At 32.9% G+C, this 18995-nt stretch overlaps 1 protein-coding gene across 4 annotated transcripts in view; it reads left to right on the top strand.

Annotated features, from left to right (window-relative positions):
* The window catches only part of PTPN4 (protein tyrosine phosphatase non-receptor type 4), a 152297-nt gene extending 133902 nt beyond the window's left edge, over positions 1–18395 (top strand). For 3 of the 4 annotated variants that reach the window (XM_032479295.1, XM_032479296.1, XM_014565013.2), the window contains 4 exons: positions 261–389; positions 2434–2582; positions 3854–3989; positions 10561–18395. In XM_032479295.1, coding sequence (XP_032335186.1) covers positions 261–389; positions 2434–2582; positions 3854–3989; positions 10561–10647 — 501 coding nt within the window. In that variant the 3' untranslated portion in view covers positions 10648–18395. The remainder of the gene's footprint in view (positions 1–260; positions 390–2433; positions 2583–3853; positions 3990–10560) is intronic. The other variant, XR_004319755.1, reaches the window with a different exon arrangement.
* Positions 18396–18995: the final 600 nt, after the last annotated feature.

Below are 18995 nucleotides of genomic sequence, written 5' to 3'. Positions count from 1 at the left end.
TGGTAAAACATTGGGTGGAAGGTTGTTAGAAACAGGATATTTGTAGTCTCAAAATCTATGCAAACAGATTATTATTACAAAGGAAAAAATGACAAAGAAAAAACAATGTTACTAGTTGGCAGATCTAGATGAAGAGTATATGAGAGTTTATGAAATTATTCTTTTAACTTTTCTGTAAGTTTGAAAGATCTTAAAAATTAAAACATTAAAAAAATTGGAGAACCTAAGTTTTGTATATTTCTAAAATCTATTGATATCAGGTTAAGTGTCACCAATATTGGCCAGAACCCACAGGAAGTTCATCCTATGGATGCTACCAAGTCACCTGCCACTCAGAAGAAGGAAACACTGCATATATCTTCAGGAAGATGACACTATTTAACCAGGAGGTAGGAAGACAGGATATCTATTTATTAGAACTGTTATGTTCAAGGTAAAGGCTTTGAAAGATAAAAATGTTTTTAGTCTGAGTCCTGGTCGCTAGAAGAAATTAAAAATTGCTGAACTATTTGCTTCATTAGGGTTCTTTGGAATCTTATGAACTATGTTCTCCTACTATAATAAATTTGTTTCCAATTTCCAAGGTAAATATGAATGATCAGTGAAAAAATATAGTAAATAGTACTTATTACTCAATACTTTTCCTATTCATAAAAATTATACCAAGGTTGTTGGTTATAAAGATTTAAGTAATATCGGTGAAGTATTGGAGTACATTTGTAGGAACTGAAAGAACAGTTGAAAGCTATCAAATTATTACTCTGTTTTAAAAGAGTAGAGGAGAACAATTTTACAGTCTCCTCAGTATTAAGGAGGAAAAGATCGTAGGCAGGACCCTCTGGCATCAGACAGATTATAACTTTCTAATTTGTTAGTTTTTCTTACTGCTAGCTGAGTCACTCCACTTGACATCCAAATCCAGAGTCAGAAATGGAAACTGTTTAATAAATGATGGCTCAGTAACCCAACTGGAAGATGTGTGTGGAGAGCAGCATGCTGCCAGTCTTGTCAGGCTGCTAGAGACAGTGCACCCTGCTTTCAATGCTTACACCAGCTACCTTTGATTTTGAAGGGGGCTAAAAGAAGAAAGAAGCAATTGCTAGGGAAGAACAAATAGCCAATGCTATGAAGGCCCAGGCCTGTCCCATCAATAGTTATGCCTTTGGAAATGAGAGCTTATCTCCCCTGGCCCCACTCACCCACTGCCCGTACCGTACCTCCTCCCCAAGTGTGATCAGAGAAGTCCAGCAAGACAGGGCCTTAGACCAAAAAAGGAAGGAGCTAGAAGTTGTGCTGATATATATTAAAGGAATTTGACACTAAATAAAGTTAAAGTTACAAGAAGTAAAAAATTAAAGTTTCAAAATCTTATGGGTTAGAGATATTATCAGAATTCATTTAGGGTTCAGGGACATGTACTGTATAGCTTATGGTCTAATGTAACAAGTCAAGGCAATAAGCTATTTCCTCATTTCCTACATAGAAATGAAAGATAAGTTATACATGGTTACATAAAATGATGTGTATACCTTCATCCGAGTCCCTGTATTATCCTCCACCTATAGATTATCCATGGAAGTTTTTTGCTACCATAAATACATATACACTTGGGTGAATGAATGGACAGACAGACAGACAGATGCTACCCCAAAACTTAATAAAATATACTTTTATATTACCCGTTCTTATACATTTTTGGTACCATTAAATTCTTCTGTTAGCAATAATAGTCAAAGGTAGTTTGTATTAGATACCTTCAATTCATCTGAAAAATTAGTTATCAAATTAAACTGAAATGTCTTTGGGAATTCTTTCTTGATTACCTTTTATTTTCATGGTCTTTCCTGGAAGTTCCCTTTAATGTAAAGGATAATAACCAGATTTCATAGTGTTGAATGATTATAGCTACTAATTGTTGAGCATATGATTCCAAACAGCAGATTGGGTGATTTACAGGTCCTCTCACTGAATCCTTTAACGTAAGACTGTCCCTTTGAGGTGCAGATGTTATTTCATTTTTCAGTTGAAGAAAGTGAAGCTCTGAAAGTTATTGTCTTAACTGGCAAAGTTGAGATTTGAACCTAGATGTATATAGGTACCCAGATGTATAAAGCATATTCAGTAACCTTACTTTCTCCATTATATGAGCCCTTGGCTCCCAAAAAAGAATTAAGTCAAGATTTGAAAATTGAGTTATAAGACGAGTAATAATCCAAGTGACTAATACTTAAATGGTTACAACTGTTCTATAAAATGGTTTCTTTCCTTTTCTCTGAACTGTTGGGTTTTATTGAGTTTATATATTACTTTTGGGGGCGAGTAATGAGAGTAGTTTCTTTTGCTTTTCTTCTAAAATTGAAATGACAGGAATATTTATTTATATTTTAAGAATTATTTCTAAATCAAGATGCATAATTTTTCATTTACACTTAGAAAAATGAGAGTCGTCAACTCACTCAGATCCAATATATAGCCTGGCCTGACCATGGAGTCCCTGATGATTCAAGCGACTTTCTGGATTTTGTTTGTCATGTACGAAATAAGAGGGCTGGCAAAGAAGAACCTATTGTTGTTCATTGCAGGTATTTTATTTTCTGTCTTTTATGATTGAGTAACTGACTAGCTATGTCATTTTTAAAGGGGAATATTTTGTTCTTAGGTTGATATTGTCACTACGATAATCAGAGAGAACTCAAAGCTATGCTCTGAAGGTAGAAGGCAAAGGGTATGTTCTAAGATATGATTGGCAGAAACTTTATCGTAAGAAGTAAAATTAATACTTACTACACTGATTCTTAGAAACTTGTCTTTTTCATAAACACCTCTGAAATTGGTTTGTATCTTAAACTTAATTGTATCTTAGATTTGATGAAATACAGTATTGTAGGAATTAGGCTGCAGCCTAAGTTTTGGAATTCCCCCTACCAGCAGGGTCCTCCTTCCTGGCCTATGGCCCCTCTTACGACTTTTGGTAAGTATCTCACTTCTCTTGAGATGGCCCTGCCCAGCAAATACTGTCACAGAATGTGCTGCTTCCACGAGCCCCAGGTGAACAGTAGCAGACGACCCTCCTTTCCTTTCAGACTCAGGCCCCGTCTGTCCTCGACAGACCAAATACAATGACTCGAGCCTTACTGCCATCAACCCAGAGATTAAGAGCCTGAAATTTTCTCCTTATCCTGGCCACCTCTGTTAATAAGTGATTTATTTAGAGGATGTATTAAGGTATCTCTTTATCCTTAAACTTCCCAGCACTTTTCAGGAGCAAACTTTCAAATCATCAAAGCAGATTGTAGACCGAATACTTGAGAGGCAAAATGGCAGGAATGGTGTACATATTCGGCCATTTCATGTCCTTAGTCCCCAGTAGCTACTATATCCACATTCACAGAGAATACTTCAAAATGTTTTTCCTAACTAACTCATTAATGGGTTTAATCAAAATTAAATTTGGTTTTAAAAATGATTTTTTGAGCATGTTTAATAGTTATCTTTTATACATTTGTTAATGATTTATTATTGTAGTTCTCTTATTTTGGCTTTAAAGGGAGTTGCTCCAGTAAGCTTCTATACCTTGTTCAGATTTTAAAAACTGAAATATAGCTCTTTTAAAGCAGTATTTTTACAACGGTGAAGGAGGGGGTGGGTGCAAACCATTTAACTTGTATTAAGTGTGAACTTTTTTGGTTTTCAAAATAGTTTCTAGTTGGCTTACTACTTTTGTTAATATGAAACATTAAAATCAAATTGTTCTTCTACTGTATTATGATTCAGTACTTTAATGTTCTGCACAAAGTGCACAAGATGTTTAACAGAATAGTATCAGTAAGCCCCATATTTTTATCTTTTTTAGTGCTGGGATTGGAAGAACCGGTGTTCTTATTACTATGGAAACAGCCATGTGTCTCATTGAATGCAATCAACCAGTTTATCCCCTAGATATTGTAAGAACAATGAGAGATCAACGAGCCATGATGATCCAAACACCTGTAAGTACAAGTGTGTATTCTCAACATGATGATTTTTATCAGTGAATATTCCAAGCCATATTTATCTCTTTGTAATTTCCTGCCAGAAGCTAATAACCCTAGCGCAGGAGTCAGCAAATACTACCCATGAGCCAAACCTGGTCCACTGCTTATTTTTATAAATAAAGTTTTATTGGAAGCAATCATGCTCATTTATTTATATATTGTCTATGGTTGCTTTCACATTACAAAGCAGAGTTGAGAAGTTGCAAAAAAGCACCATGTGGTAGTAAAACCTAAAATATATACTATCTGGTCTTTTACAGAAAATGTTTGTCAGCAGCACCCTAGAATGTTAATTTTTGACTGTCGATAAACAGGTGCAGAAGAGGAACTTGCCCTGTGTTACTTAGTCAAATGGAATGCTGAGAACGATAGCATTCCTAAACTGGAGATTCTTGATAGACCTGCTTTCAGTAAGGCAGCTATGGTGAAATTGCCTTTCTTTTTTACATAAGAACTTAAATTGCAACAACAAAAATCATGGAAATTACTAGCTAGTAGCTACTAGCTTACTGACTCTGATTTATTTTCTAAAAATCAAAAGAGGAATTATGGAATTTTAGAGTTAATGTTAAGATGATTTTAGAAATGTTAACATTAAGGTTACTGAAGTGAATTGATCTATGTGATTTTAAAAGTGCCTGTCATTTTTTTAGTTTTTAATTGTAGAAAATTTCAAACGTACACAAAAATAGGCAATATAATACAACAAATACTATGTTGAGTACTCAGACCCAACATTTGCCATAGTGTTTCCTTTATACTGCCACCTACTCTTTTCATATTTGAAACAAATCTTAGATATCAAATCATTTTGCCTATAAATATTTTAGTGTGTATCTCTAAAAGATAAGGAGTGTTTTTCCTTCTAAACAAAACCACAATACCATTATCACACCAAATTATAATTAACAGTACTAACCTAATACTAACAATAGCCAATATTCAGATTTCCAGTTGTCTCATATAAATCATGTCTTTAAATTTTAGAGCAGCTTCATTAAAATATAATCCACATACCATAAAAGTTACCCTTTTTCAAAGTGAACAGTTCATTGGTTTTTAGTATATCACAGAGCTTTGCAACCATCATTGCTATCTAATTTTAGGACATTTTCATCACCCAAAAAAAGGCACTCTGTACCCATTTTCCTTCACACCTTCCCCAGCCTTCCCCCAGCCCTGCCCTAGGCAACCAACTGTCAGTCTACTTTCTGTCTCTATACATTTTTGCCTGTTCTCGACCTTTCATATAAATGGAATCATACAATTTGGTCTTTTGAAATTGGTTTCCTTAAATTAGCATAATATTAAAAGGTTTATACATTCTGTGGAATATATCAGTACTTTTTTCCTTCAATAATATTTCACTGAATAGATATATCATATATTCAAATGTTGATGGGCATTTAGATTGTTTCCACATTTTGACTGTTATGAATAATGATGCCGTAAACATTTGTGTATATGTTTTTGTGTGAAAACGTTTTTATTTCTCTTGGGTGTATACTCAGGAGTGGAATTCCTGGGTCGTATGGTAACTCTGTCTAACCTTTTGAGGATCCCCCAGACTGTTTTCCAAAGCAGCTACAGTAATTCCCCTGGCAGTGTAGGGGGGTTCCATTTTCTCCACATCATTGTTATCACTTATTATTACCTATCTTTATTTTAGCCATGCTATTGAATACAAAGTGACCTTGTGGTTTTGATTTGCATTTCTGTAATAACTTATGATATCAAGCATCATTTCATGTGGCCATTTATTTGTATATCTTCTTTGGAGAACTGTCCAAATCTTTTGTCCATTTTTCAATTTGCTTTTTTGTCATTTTATTGTTGAATTGTAAGAGTTCTTTATATTTTCTAAATACAAGTCTCTTACAGATCTATAGTTTACAAATGTTTTATGCTGTTCTTTCACTTTCTTGATTAAGTCATTTGAAACACAAAAGTTATTTTGATCAAGTCCAGTTCTGTTTGTTTGTTTTTAATCACACATACTTCTGGTTAGCTAAGAAATCATTACCTAACTTAAGATCACAAAGATATATTCCTCTGTTTTCTTTCAAGAGTTTTATAGTTTAGCTCTCACATTGAAGTGTCTGATCCATTTTGAGTTAATATTTGCACATGGTTTGAGGTAGGGTTCTAACTTCGTTCTTCTGCATGTGGATATACAGTTGTCCCAGCCCCATTTGTTAAAAAGACTATTCTTTCCCCATGAATGGTCTCTGGGTCCCTTGTCGAATATCAGTTGACCACAAATGTAAGGGTTTATTTCTGGACTTTCAGTTGTATTCCATTGATTTGTGTGTCTGGTCTTATGTTAATACCCACTGTTTTGATTACTGTAGATCTGTAATAAAATTTGAAGTCAGGAAATGTGCATCTGCCAACTCTGTTCTTTTTCAAGACTGTTTTCACAATTCTGGGTCCCTTGCATTTCCATATGAATTTTAGAATCAGTTTGTCCTCTCTGCAAAAAAAGCACAATAGGAATTGTATTAAATCTATAGATCATTCTGGGGATTATTGCCATCTTAATGATATTCCATCTTCCAAAGCATTAATACAAAATGTCTTCCCATTTATTTATGTCTTCATTAATTTCTTTCAACAGTGTTTTGTAGTTTTCAGTGTGCAAGTCAGGTACTTGTTTTGTTAAATTTATTCTTAAGTTTTTTAGTCTTTTTGGTCCTATTCTAAGTGAACTTATTTTCTTAATTTCATTTTTGGACTATTCATTGCTTGGGCATAGAAGTAAAACTGATTTTGCATATTAATCATGTATCCTGCAACTTTGCTGAAATCATTTATTAACTCTAACTTTTTTTTGTATGTGTGAAAGTAAATTCCTTAGGATTCTTTTTATACAAGATTATGTTATTTGCAAATAGAGATAGTTTACTTATTCCTTTCCAATATAGATGCCTTGGTTTTCTTTTCCTTTTTGTCTTATCTCATCTTATCTTGTATTATTTCTTCTCTTCGTCTACCCAAGTGTCCTGGCTAGAACCTCCAGCACAGTGTTAAATAGAAGTGGTAAAACCAACCATCCTTGTCTTGTTCCTGATCTTAGGGGTACAGTTTTCTGTTTTTCACCAATAAATATCATATTAGCCATGGATTTTTCATTAACACCCTTTATCAAGTTGAGAACATTTTTCTCTGTTACTAGTTTGTTGAGGATTTTCATCATGAAATGGTGTTCAGTTTTGTCAAATGCTTTTTCTGTATCTGTTGAGATAATCATGTGGTTTGTGTCTTTTAATGTAATACACTAGATTGATTTTTGGATGTTAAACTAACCTTTCATTCCTGAAATAAGTCTTACTTAGACATGGTGTGTAATTCTTTTTATACATTCCTTGACTTGATTTGCTAGTATTTTCTTAAGGTTTTGTATCTATATCCATCTATACATACATAATAGATTTTTTTACTTTTAATTGTAGGAAAATACACAATATAAAATTGACCATCTTAACTATTTTTAAATATACAATCCAGTAGTGTTAAGTATATTCACCTTATTGTAAAACCAGTCTCTAGAACTTTTTTGTCTTGCAAAACTAAAACTCTATACCCGTTAAACAACAACTGTCCATTTTTTTCTCCCTTAACCCCTGGCATCCGCCATTCTACTTTCTGTTTCTATAAATTTGACTACTGTAGATACATCTTATAAGTGGAATCATACAGTTTTTGTCTTTTGTGACTAGCTTATTTCACTTAGCATAATATCCTCAAGGTTCATCCATATTGTAGCGTGTGTCAGAATTCCCTTTCTTTTTAAGGCTGAAAAATATTTAATTGTGTGTATAACCACATTTTGCATATCCTTTCATTTGTTGATGGACATTTGGGTTGTTTTCACCTTTCAGTTTATTGCTAAATAATGGTACTATGAACCTGGATGTATAAATATCTCTTTTAGACAGTGCTTTCAATCTTCTTGGGTACATACCCAGAAGTCAAATTGCTGGATCTTTTCATATATCATGAGTTTTGGTTTTGGTTCCTACAGCTTGTGTAAAGTCAGGATTCAGATATGGTCCACACATTTGGAGTGATTTATATGTCTCCTGAATCTCCTTTAATCTGTGTCTTCTTCCTGCATCTTTCTTCTTTTTTCTTGCCATTTACTTGTTAAATAAACCAGGTTGTTTGTGTTGCATATTTTCTCATAGACTGGATTTTGCTGATTGCATTCCCAAGATGGTGTTCTTTATATTTCTCAGAAGTGGTAAATGGGTCTGTAGGCTTTAGCAGCTTAGGTGGTAATTACGTTCTTCCTTCAAGAGGTACATGATGTCTGTGCTTTCCTTTTTGTGATGTTAGCAGCCTTGAGTGATCAATGTCTTCATCATTAATTCATTGGGCTTGCAAAATGATGATATTCTATCATTCTTTTTTTTTTTATTAGTTGTAATACTTCTTTAAAGAGAAACCTCTCATCTGCTATTTGGTTAACCAATGGTACAATCTGTACAGGCAAGACAAGATAAACGCTTGATGCTTTCCCTTTATTTACAAGTTTTCAATATAATGAATTGGTTCATTGGCCTCTCTCAGTAATGAACACTTACTGTTGTTTGTTTTGGTATTACTTTTGAAATCATGGATTTAAACATATGTGATATGTTTCAACCCACTGTAATTATTTTTCTTTTTTTTCAAAAAAATTTTATTGTTGTATAGATTTATAATGTTTCAGGTATACAGCAAAGTGATCCAGTTATATATATTTCTTTTTTGGATTATTTTCCATTATAGTTTATTACAAGATATTGAATATAGTTCCCTGTGCTATACAGTAGATCCAATTATTTTTCTTAGTGATGCCTAAACTGTTCCATTTTTGGTCATGGGAGTCTATTCAGCCTAGCTCCTGAGGCTAGTAACTTTGATAGCTTCCTTGCTATCTGTAAAGATATTCAGACGCCAGCTTGTACATTTCCTGCCCCAGACTCAGAATCAATAATTTCTCCAAAAGGCCCTGGTTCTTTTTATTGGGAAATTATTTAGGGACCACCTTCTAAGCTCTAGGGGTTCTTATTGCTTTTGGGTAAATGTTAGTAATTGTCTCTGGAAATCTTCAATTGCCAGAGATAGGAAAACAAGCTTATCATGAGTTAATATTGGTGCTTCCAATACAGATTCAGACCACAGTGTTTTTACTTACAATTTTCTTTTTTTTTTTTCTTTTTTCTTTTTTCTTTTTCTTTTTTCTTTTTTTGAGGGGGAAAGTAATTAGGTTTACTTACTTATTTTTTTAGAGAAGGTACTGGGAATAGAACTCAGGAATTTGTGTATGCTAAGCATGAGCTCTACCACCTGAGCTATATCCCACCCCACCCCCATTGCCATTTTCTACTTACGTCTTTGTCCCTTTTCTTCTTTAACGTGAATGGTGGTTCTCTACAATACCAGAAATGAAATAGTTAGAATATCACAAGTACACTTTTGTTTTATTCCATATTACCCAATAACAGTCTCAGAATAATGAAACAAACAACTACAACTACCAACAGTCTAGTTACCAAAAAGAATTTTCAATTTTTCTGCAGTTCTTTTTTCTTTGGGATAGATAATCTACAAGAGAAATATAGCAAATTACTGTTTCAGGGTCCTCTGAAATAGCTCCTCTCTATGTGGTTATGCCATCAACTAGATACATTGATTTGTCTCATGTTATTTTCAATTTATAGAGACTTTTAAAATTAATGTTTTAATTATGGGATATCTTTACATGGTTCCAAATTAAAATCTATAAAAGAAGGAAGTACGTTCAATGAAGTCTAGTCTCTGTCCCTGTCCTACACCCTATTCACTCCTTTATAGGAAGTCTTTTTTTTTTTAATGATTTATTCTTCCCTCCCTTTTTTCTTAACATATATATTAAGATAGATTCATATTTGTATCCTCCCCCTGCTTTCTTTTATAAAGATAATGTATTCTCTGCACTTTTCTCTGCCTTGCCTTTTTCACTTAATGAAATATCCTGGATTCATTGTATAGTAGTCTGTAGACTTTTTTCCTTTTTACCCAAAATAGATAGGATTCCACTGTGAGGATGTACCAGATTAGATTACTTACCCAGTACCTTACGGATGACAATTTGAATTGTTTCTACTTTGTTGTTATTACAAATAATGCAGCAGTGAATAGCTTCAGTTATGAGTAAATGTTTTCAGTTTCTTTTTCTAGTTTATATATTGGATAGATTCCTAGAAGTGAGATTGCTGGGTCAATATGAAAATTATTGTAATTTTGTTGGATGCTACCAAACTTCCATCCATAGGGACTGCAGTGTTTTACATTCCTCATAGCAATGGATGAGTGAGTTTTGCCAACAAGATATTTTGTCACACTTTTATTTTTTGCCAGTCTTTTTGTGAAAAGTGGTATCTCTCTGCAGTTTTACTTTGTATTTCTTGTATAAACAAGCCAAGTGAGATGTTTGTTATTTTTTTGCTTGTGTTTTGGTTTTTCTGATAAATTCTGCTTTTTATTTTTTATTTTTCAGAGTCAATACAGATTTGTATGTGAAGCTATTTTGAAAGTTTATGAAGAAGGATTTGTTAAACCTTTAACGACATCAACAAATAAATAAGAAAACAAAGATCTGGGATATGTGTTGGAAAACTGCTTTCCGTTCACTGTGCCATAATACTGCTTGCAGGAAATGGCATCTGAACAAAAAATTGAAGAACTAACAAAAACTGAAAACTTCAGCACTGTTGCACTTTATGTTATAAAAAAAAGTCACTCTCAAAATCAATAGTTCATGTGTTTGAAGACTATTTCATGCTTTGCTCCGAACAAATAGTGAATAACTGAGTATGTTCAGGGTAATTTATGAAATCTTGTGGTGGTGCCATGCAGTCCCCTTTGGTAGAATTGCCACAAACAAGGGTCAGAATTATCATCTCTGTTATACAACCTGTATCTTAAAAGCAAAAAGAAGTAAACATCAGGAGTCAGCTCTGATGTTTTCCAGTGATTCATGTACTTACTATACTGATTACCAGATTTTATTTTTTAAATTTTAGCAATATCATTCTCAATATTAGCCAATACACTGCCTATGGATGCAGCACATCTTTCCCTACACTCCCCCTGTAGAGACCTGCTGTTCATAAGAAGAAAGATGGAATTTGCTTTTCCCAGGAAATGCTGCACATTGTCCATTTACCAGCATCTTATAGAAGGTATAAATATGAATCTACAAATTTTCTTGAATTTAGTAATGTAACTTATATTTATCATAAGGTTGGCTTATTCCAAATCACGTGATTTCACATACTTGATGTAAAGGAATGCATGCATTGTGTCTTAACCCCTTAAGTGCCTTGAGACATCTTTGTATGTCTAATGAAAGGCACTCATTTGACCCCACTAGGAGGTATGTATGTATATTGTACATTTACAGTTTTATGCAGTTTAAATCAGTTCACATTTTTAAAAATAGCTTCTTGTATCGAGAGTTATACAGTCAAAGGAGGGTAAAGAAATTCTATTTCTTACTCAATTCCTGTATTTTGCCACAAGAAGCCAAGATGATTTGTGTTCTACTGAGTGAGCGCTCTGCTGCTATGGAATTATTCGAAATCTGCACATTCCTTTCCTGAGGGACAAGGGTTACAGTTTAGCAGCTCAAGTTAAAAGATGCTTTATTCTGCAAATTTCATATTTATTTTATCCCTAACTTTAGAAATGGCATCTAATATACACATTAAAGTTAAACCTACTGATACTCTAAGCTAAAGAAAGAGCAGGTAATTGTGATTTATTTCAGTGACTAACTAAATTATTACTCTTCAGCATTCATTTCAGTTCATATCAGGCTTTGTTCACGATGGTCTGTTGGCTGGGATACTACATACAAGGAATGAAAAATTACTGAATTATTTCTAAATGTGATCCCTCAATAACTGAAATGAGGGTTTTCTTGTCATTTAGTGTACAAATAAATTACTCCAGTTTATATATACTTATTAAGTTATAAGCATGTTAATATGGAGAGTTGATTGTCCAGCCTGATGGGGATCTGATTCCCTTTAAGGATGTGTGTATTTTCCTCTTCAGGTTTTTTTATTTTTAAGTCTACAGAGAGATAGAAGTTTAAAATTGCCCAGTTTTAATATAAGTGGAAATTTTCTCAGCTATTGAAATGTTTTATTACACAATTATTTTATATAGATTATGGTTAAAATAGATTCATTTACTAGTGGTTTCTGAATATTTCTGTATAGTCTTGATAAAATTTAGAGTTGAGTGGTAGATATTTTGGAATGTCATTTAGTATGAGGGGAAAGATGTACATTTTAAAATCCTAAGTATACTCTAAATGATGTTATTTCAAATATTCAAAATCCATAATTGTAAATTTTAGGAAGTTAAGTCCTAAACATTAATAGCCAAGATACCAAATAAATTATTGTATTAAAATATTTTACCTTTTTTTTAAAGAGAAAAGTAAGCATAACCTTTATGTCTCAAAGAGAAATTCTCTTACCTATTTCTGGATTTCACAGTCAAGACAGTATAAAATAGTAAATAACTACATACAGTCTCATTTGAACATTCCATTCTCTACCAAAAGATAAATGTAATTTAGGCTGCTATATGACATCATGGTAAGTTGAAAAGTGAAAAAGTAAAATGTTGGGGGTCTACATAATTAATACTGTTTTGGCAGTAGTTTTTCACCTAAATTAAATAGAAAACCTATCCTAACTATATGGATAGAATCTGACAACCATAGATTAAAAATGTTACAGTTGTATAGATATAAATAGATAAATGTCATAGTTGGCATGTTATTTTATTTAGGGCTTTGTTTATACTTCTGAGATTAACTCAGTAATTTGTTGGTAATGAGCACTGCTGCCTTTCTTAAATCATTAATGCCAGTCTTTAAATGATAATATGTTACAAGCTTAAAATTACATTTAAATTTCTCATATGTGAATTTTTCATCTGGGAGCGACCCTCTGTTAGTATTTTTATGTACAGAAAAGATCCTTTTTAAACGACATACTTATTAGGATCTTAACTTTAAAATAAATGATCCTTCACAACTTCTAAAAGTTAATGTGCTAGTATGGTTCTCTGTTCACCTAACAGATAAAACTTTACCCATTATGCCTGAGAATTTTTTAATCTGTTTATCAATCTAAATAGGGTACTAGGAATAATCCCAGCTTTCATACACCAAGAAGTTCTAGATTCCATTCATATCAATGTAATACTGTGTGACCAAATTTATTGTATCTCTCCCCTCTACTCTCCCCCTCCAGCAACTAATCTCCCCTTCCCTCCCTCACCCCACCCCCGGCCTCCACACACACACTCAAAAAATCAGTGCTGACTGTTATTCTCACAAGTAGAAACAGATATTGATAAATCAAGGAGCTTTTGTAAATGCTAAGAAATGTTTGTGAAAACCTTTCCTCTTTGATTTAAGATGATTTTACTATGTTCATCTCAGATGTTTTATTGAGTATCTTCTGATTTATGTCAGCACTGTGTACATAAGATGAGGAATATTTTGGTATAGACTACATTCACAAGAAGAAGTATTTGTTAAATCAGTGCTTCCATTCAAACTAGAAGAAGAGTAAGTAGCATAAGAAAAAATTTCCTTTGGTAGCACAAGTAGGAGGGGAAAAAAGGATTGATCATTCTGATTAAGAGTAAAGAGAAAATTTATATACAAAAACTGATTTCAAGTGTACAAAAGTATGTTAAGCCACGTAGACATTTGCTTGAAGGTTTCAAGTGCTAATATATACACATAGAGATGCTTTTGTGTGATTATATATTTCTGTGTTTCACAAAGGCTAATGCTAACAAACAGGTGTGAAGGATTATTTTAACTATAGAACTGTTTATAATCTGTTGGCAGATCTAATCAAGTATTTAAGCAAAAGTATCCTGTCTCCATTAGAAGCACTACAACTTGAGAGCTGAAAGAAACTGGAAAGATTTTATCCAATCTCATCTTCTATATAGGCAATGCATGAATCATAAATTCTTGTGAATTTTAGTCTATTTCAGTTCAAGAATTATACTCAGGCAGTGTTTTTACTTAATAACTATGATGACCTTAGAAGATGTCAGTTAATTTAGAAGATAAGTTGGCTTTAAAAGGAGTCCTAATTAGGACCCTGACTCAGTTTGCTAGTCGTGGTTCCCTGAGAAACAATAGCTTTTGTAAAGTATTTAGGCTGATACACATGCAGTATGAAAACATTCTGAAATGCAAATTATAAGACTAATTTTTAAAAGCAATTAAACATAGAACTAAGATTTACAATGTATGTCTACTTGTTACATAATTTATGTTCATAATGTGAACATGGAGTAGAATTAAAGCATTACTTATTCTATAATCTTCTCAGGAAGGGAGAAGGAAACAAGAATTTTTAACTATTCTATTTAATATCTGAGTTTTGAATATTTAAAGATATTCTGATGGTAAGATTGCCAAAGTAGTTTTGAATTCATAAAAATTATTTATGCCACAATAATGTGGGATATGTTTACATCTCTTTTATTTTGCATTTAAGTCACTTACATTAAGGTCAATATTTGTAGGAACGTACATCTCTTAATAGAATGACAAGACAAAGATAAATTATGCCACAGCTTGCTTTTATGTAAACTGCCATCCACAAAGTAACTACTTTATATTAACATTGCTTACTTCGCACATTTGCTTCAGCTCTCCAACTGCAGTTTCTGCAACCATTTTTTTCTGGTGTTTCCTCCAAGGAAAATACCTATGTTTCTAAAACCCACTGAATTAATTTTATAAAATATTAAAATTACTGATCTGCTGGCAAAGATTAATTGGTGTCTCAGCATGAGCAAACATAATTTGTATCAATGTTTTATAAAATTCTTAAGAAAATTATATAGATACAAAGGAATTTACATAATAACAAAACTTATTTGAGGGCTAACTGCTAATAGATTATTTTAGCAATTTTATAAAAAGCCCCTGAAATTAATCCCTAAATTGTGTTTTTTTGTGTTCAACTTACTTCACAGTGTTTGCAACTATTTTCAACACAGTATTTTATTATACACAGACTTCACTTCCTCAGTAGCAATTACTACAGTAAGCCTTTCAATGTTATCAAAACCAAGTGCTATTTCAGCCAGATATTAGACATTTTATTTTTATAATCTTTGTGAAGTTATTTTGAGTAGACACCAAATAGTTACTTCTGTTTCTGCATCTAAATTTGCTGCTACTTATTTGTATGTTTTTCTACTGCAGTTTACTGTTGATTTCGAAAGTTTCGTAGTTATTGTTACTTTTATTATAGTAATCCAAGCTAAATGGGCAGCCACCCAGAAGTAGGGGTGCAATCTATCAAAGTTCACTTGACATGGTTCAATGCATAACTAAGTAAACCAGTTTTTTTTAATTTACAAAGTGAAAGGTATTAGAAGTATTGCAAGTTAAAGACTACAATTTTGGGAGGAAGTTCTAATGTTTAACTTCCTGTAACCTTTTAGAATTTCTAATACAAGAGTGAAATGTTTGAAAGCCTTGTTATGCTCATAGAAGTTTCAGTTAAACACTGTAGAATTTTCCTACCTATTGTTGTATAAATGATATAGAAAATATTTTTCTATGGACAAAGGATTGAAACTGTAAACTTCTTTTGCTTCATTGTTTAAAAATGAAAAAAATGATATTTGTATGTCTTTCATGCTGTAAAGAAATGAATGTATCTTTCAAATGTTATTAGAATTAAGATTTGATTCTAAGGATACTCTTTAAAAAAAAAGTTAGCAAGGGACTGAAAAAGAAGAGTGTTTTCCACTTCAGTATACAAAATGCAGTTTTAGAAGAAAAATGTAATTTTCTTTATAAACAAGAGCAGTCATTATTGAAGCGTATTTGAATATAATGTACCTTTTCCATTTTGTTTTGTGTTAGCTCTAGAATAGAAATTTTCCCCAAAATGTGTACATAACAATTTCTAAGTGTAAAATAATTGAATTCTAGACTTCTGGAGTGTGGAGGGGGTATGTGTGTGAGGGTAAGCATTTTGCTGCATGTGTTTACCATGACTTTGTCACTGTGTCAGCCACAAATGAGGACACCATCCTGAGAGCATGGGTGAAGCCAGAAAGTCGCTGCTAAGATTCACCCTCGTAAATATGTGCAGAGGCCCTGGTAAATAAATAATTTGCTTTTTATTCTCAGTATCTTGGACAGATAAGACCAGTGAGCCCAACTCTGACTTGTAGCAGTGGTGTCTTATATGTTTAAGGGTTTATTAATTCAGCTGAACAAAAAACAAAAAAGCCCTACATTTTAAACCAACAGACGTGATTAATTTGTTCAACAATTTCTTTAAAAATAATTACTATTTATCACTCATTAAGCTTGACTCAATGGGATCTTCATTATTTTACTCTTGTTTCCATCCCCCCAACTTATAAAAAATCATTAATTTTTCTTTACAGTAGAGTCTTTGTGAAATAACGTGATATTTTCCTTCATTAACTTTTGTTACACTGCTAAAGGCTTAGTATCAGGCCCCCTCAACCCTGGCAATTTCCAAAATTTAGCGAATATTACTTCTGATAATCGTAACTAAAATATCACATGACTATATGAAATTATTACCATGAAGCCTTCAAGGAGACTCAGCCCTACTAACAAATCTTAGACCAAAATAGGTGCTGATTTGAGGTTTCTCTAAATCCACTCACTGTAGTCACACTTGACTCCATTTTACCTTTTATTAAAAGAAGCTTTTTAGTTTCTACTCCTGAATTGTAGTGTTCCAGTTTTTGCCTTCCTGAGCAAGAAAATCTCAACCCAAGTCTGGGATTCTTTGGTATTCATCTTTTCCCACCCTTCGGTTAGTTGACAAGTTTATTCATGCTTTTTCTTGTATTCTCTAGAGTAGGTTGAATTTCGACGCTGAAGTTGATTTCTTGAATTACAAATAGCACTTTATTTCATGCTTACTACTGACTTAATTTATACATTTAAAAATAAAATCTATCCTAGGAGTTTTGTAAATATGGAAAAAAATATAATGGATTAGCATGTAGAGCTCATTGGATTGGACCCAAGTTTAAATGCTTTACAGTGATCTCTTGATCATTTGATATTTAAAAGGTAACTTGGGTGGTTTAGCTTTGCCACTTTTCTATAACTTATTTAGATAAAGGCTACGCACTTGACTGTCTTGCTGGACTCTCGGTTCTCTCAGCTAGCTTCAGCCAAGTTTGGTTCACTGTAATCATTTCTGCTTTGCATTTTTGTACATTGCATGACTACTTGGAAACCCATTTGTTTTGTTTTGAGTTGTACCTAGGTGTTAAGTCAGTGCTTCGCCACAAGTAAACTGAAGGAGGCAAAGTCTTGACACTTTATATTCATGTTGAGGGACAGGATTTAAGAGGCTAAAAACAGTTTATATTAAGCTGTTTTCATTTTCTGTCGTTAGAATATGTGCTTACGCAAAAACAACTGTCCAACCCAGTGTTCCTACAGCATCAGGACATTGCATTACAATCCATATTGTAATCTTTTCAAATAAGAAAAGCTAGCCTTTATTTTCTACAGTGTAGGCTTGATTTTAGGACAGATAGTTTACTATATACTCACCAATGATATTTTTAAGTAATAGTTTTAAAAATAATTATTTCTATGTAGAGGCTATTTTAATTTGGGATTTTTTTTTCCTTATAACAGGTGCTAAATGTAAATATGAAGGGCAAAAAGTCATTTAGTTAAGTCTAGTTTATTTCCTAATTAAATTATAATTTTACATTTCTGCTGCCATTTCACGTTTGATTGTACTGAACTAGTAACAAAATGGAATTAGCCCTTAATTTTTAAAATTCTCCTCCCCAATTTCACAAAAATATCTCTTTCCATATGGTTTCCATAGTTAGGAGGTAAAGAAGGTTAGTTAGGTTTCATTTAAAATGTATAAGCTTGAATTTGGTCAACACTGGATAATTTGAAATCATCACTATGCATTTGTCACTGCAGCTTACAATGTGCTTGAAAGGCCTTGTGTATTTGTCTTAATTTCAGTGAAAAATCAGAATTCCTGCAATTGATTTCATGTGAAAAAAATCTATGAATATTAACAGCAAACAGGATAAAAATGTTGATTTGCATCAAAACTGTTGTAGTCCTAAGAGCAATTTATGTTATGTGAAATGCTATTATTATATTTATTATTATACATATTTTGTTGGCCATAATTCATTTTGATTGAGAAATAGTTGTTCAGGTTCAAACGTGAAAAAACTCTAGCTGTGACTTTAAATTGTTCAATTGCAAAATAAAGATGTGCTTTAGTAATTTAAGTATAGGAGTTTTGAAGATTATTTTATGGGAATTTTTGTTGTTGGGCTTTTCTAACAATGGTTAGTTATACTCATTAGTGGGTGATCAGAAGAGACCGGCTGAATGCTAAATGTGAAACTTATTTCTAGAATTACTCACATAGCGGCTGTGTTTGGGGGTGGGTCAGTAAAGAATGAAAAGGGATTTAGAAGATTTAAAGAATGTCTAATGAGAAGCTCCTCCTTCACTATGGCCACTGCCTGGCTCCTCTCTTCTCCCAGCACCGGCCTCTGAACTCTGATATTCCTAACCTGAGATCTTGTCAGTCTAATTAAAGGTCATCTCTTTATATTTCTGAAGTCAGCTTGCCTCATATATTCCCCAAGAGCAGTTAGGTATGCCATTTTACATCTGTAAGAAAATTTCTTGGAGAAAATATGAATGAATAATTCAAGTAATTTTATATGTAAAGGAAAGCAAAAGTAAAGGTTTATGATTATGCCATGCCTCTGTTCTTATGTACATGATAATAAAACTTCAAGCTGTATTAGGAAGATATGAGAGTAGTTGCAAAAGCCTCTTCCCCATGCCCCACCCCTAAGGATAGTGCCCCTCAAACC

The sequence above is a fragment of the Camelus ferus genome, chromosome 5 (assembly GCF_009834535.1).
Source record: "Camelus ferus isolate YT-003-E chromosome 5, BCGSAC_Cfer_1.0, whole genome shotgun sequence".
NCBI lineage: Eukaryota > Metazoa > Chordata > Mammalia > Artiodactyla > Camelidae > Camelus > Camelus ferus.
This window is presented reverse-complemented; position numbering and strand designations above follow the sequence as displayed.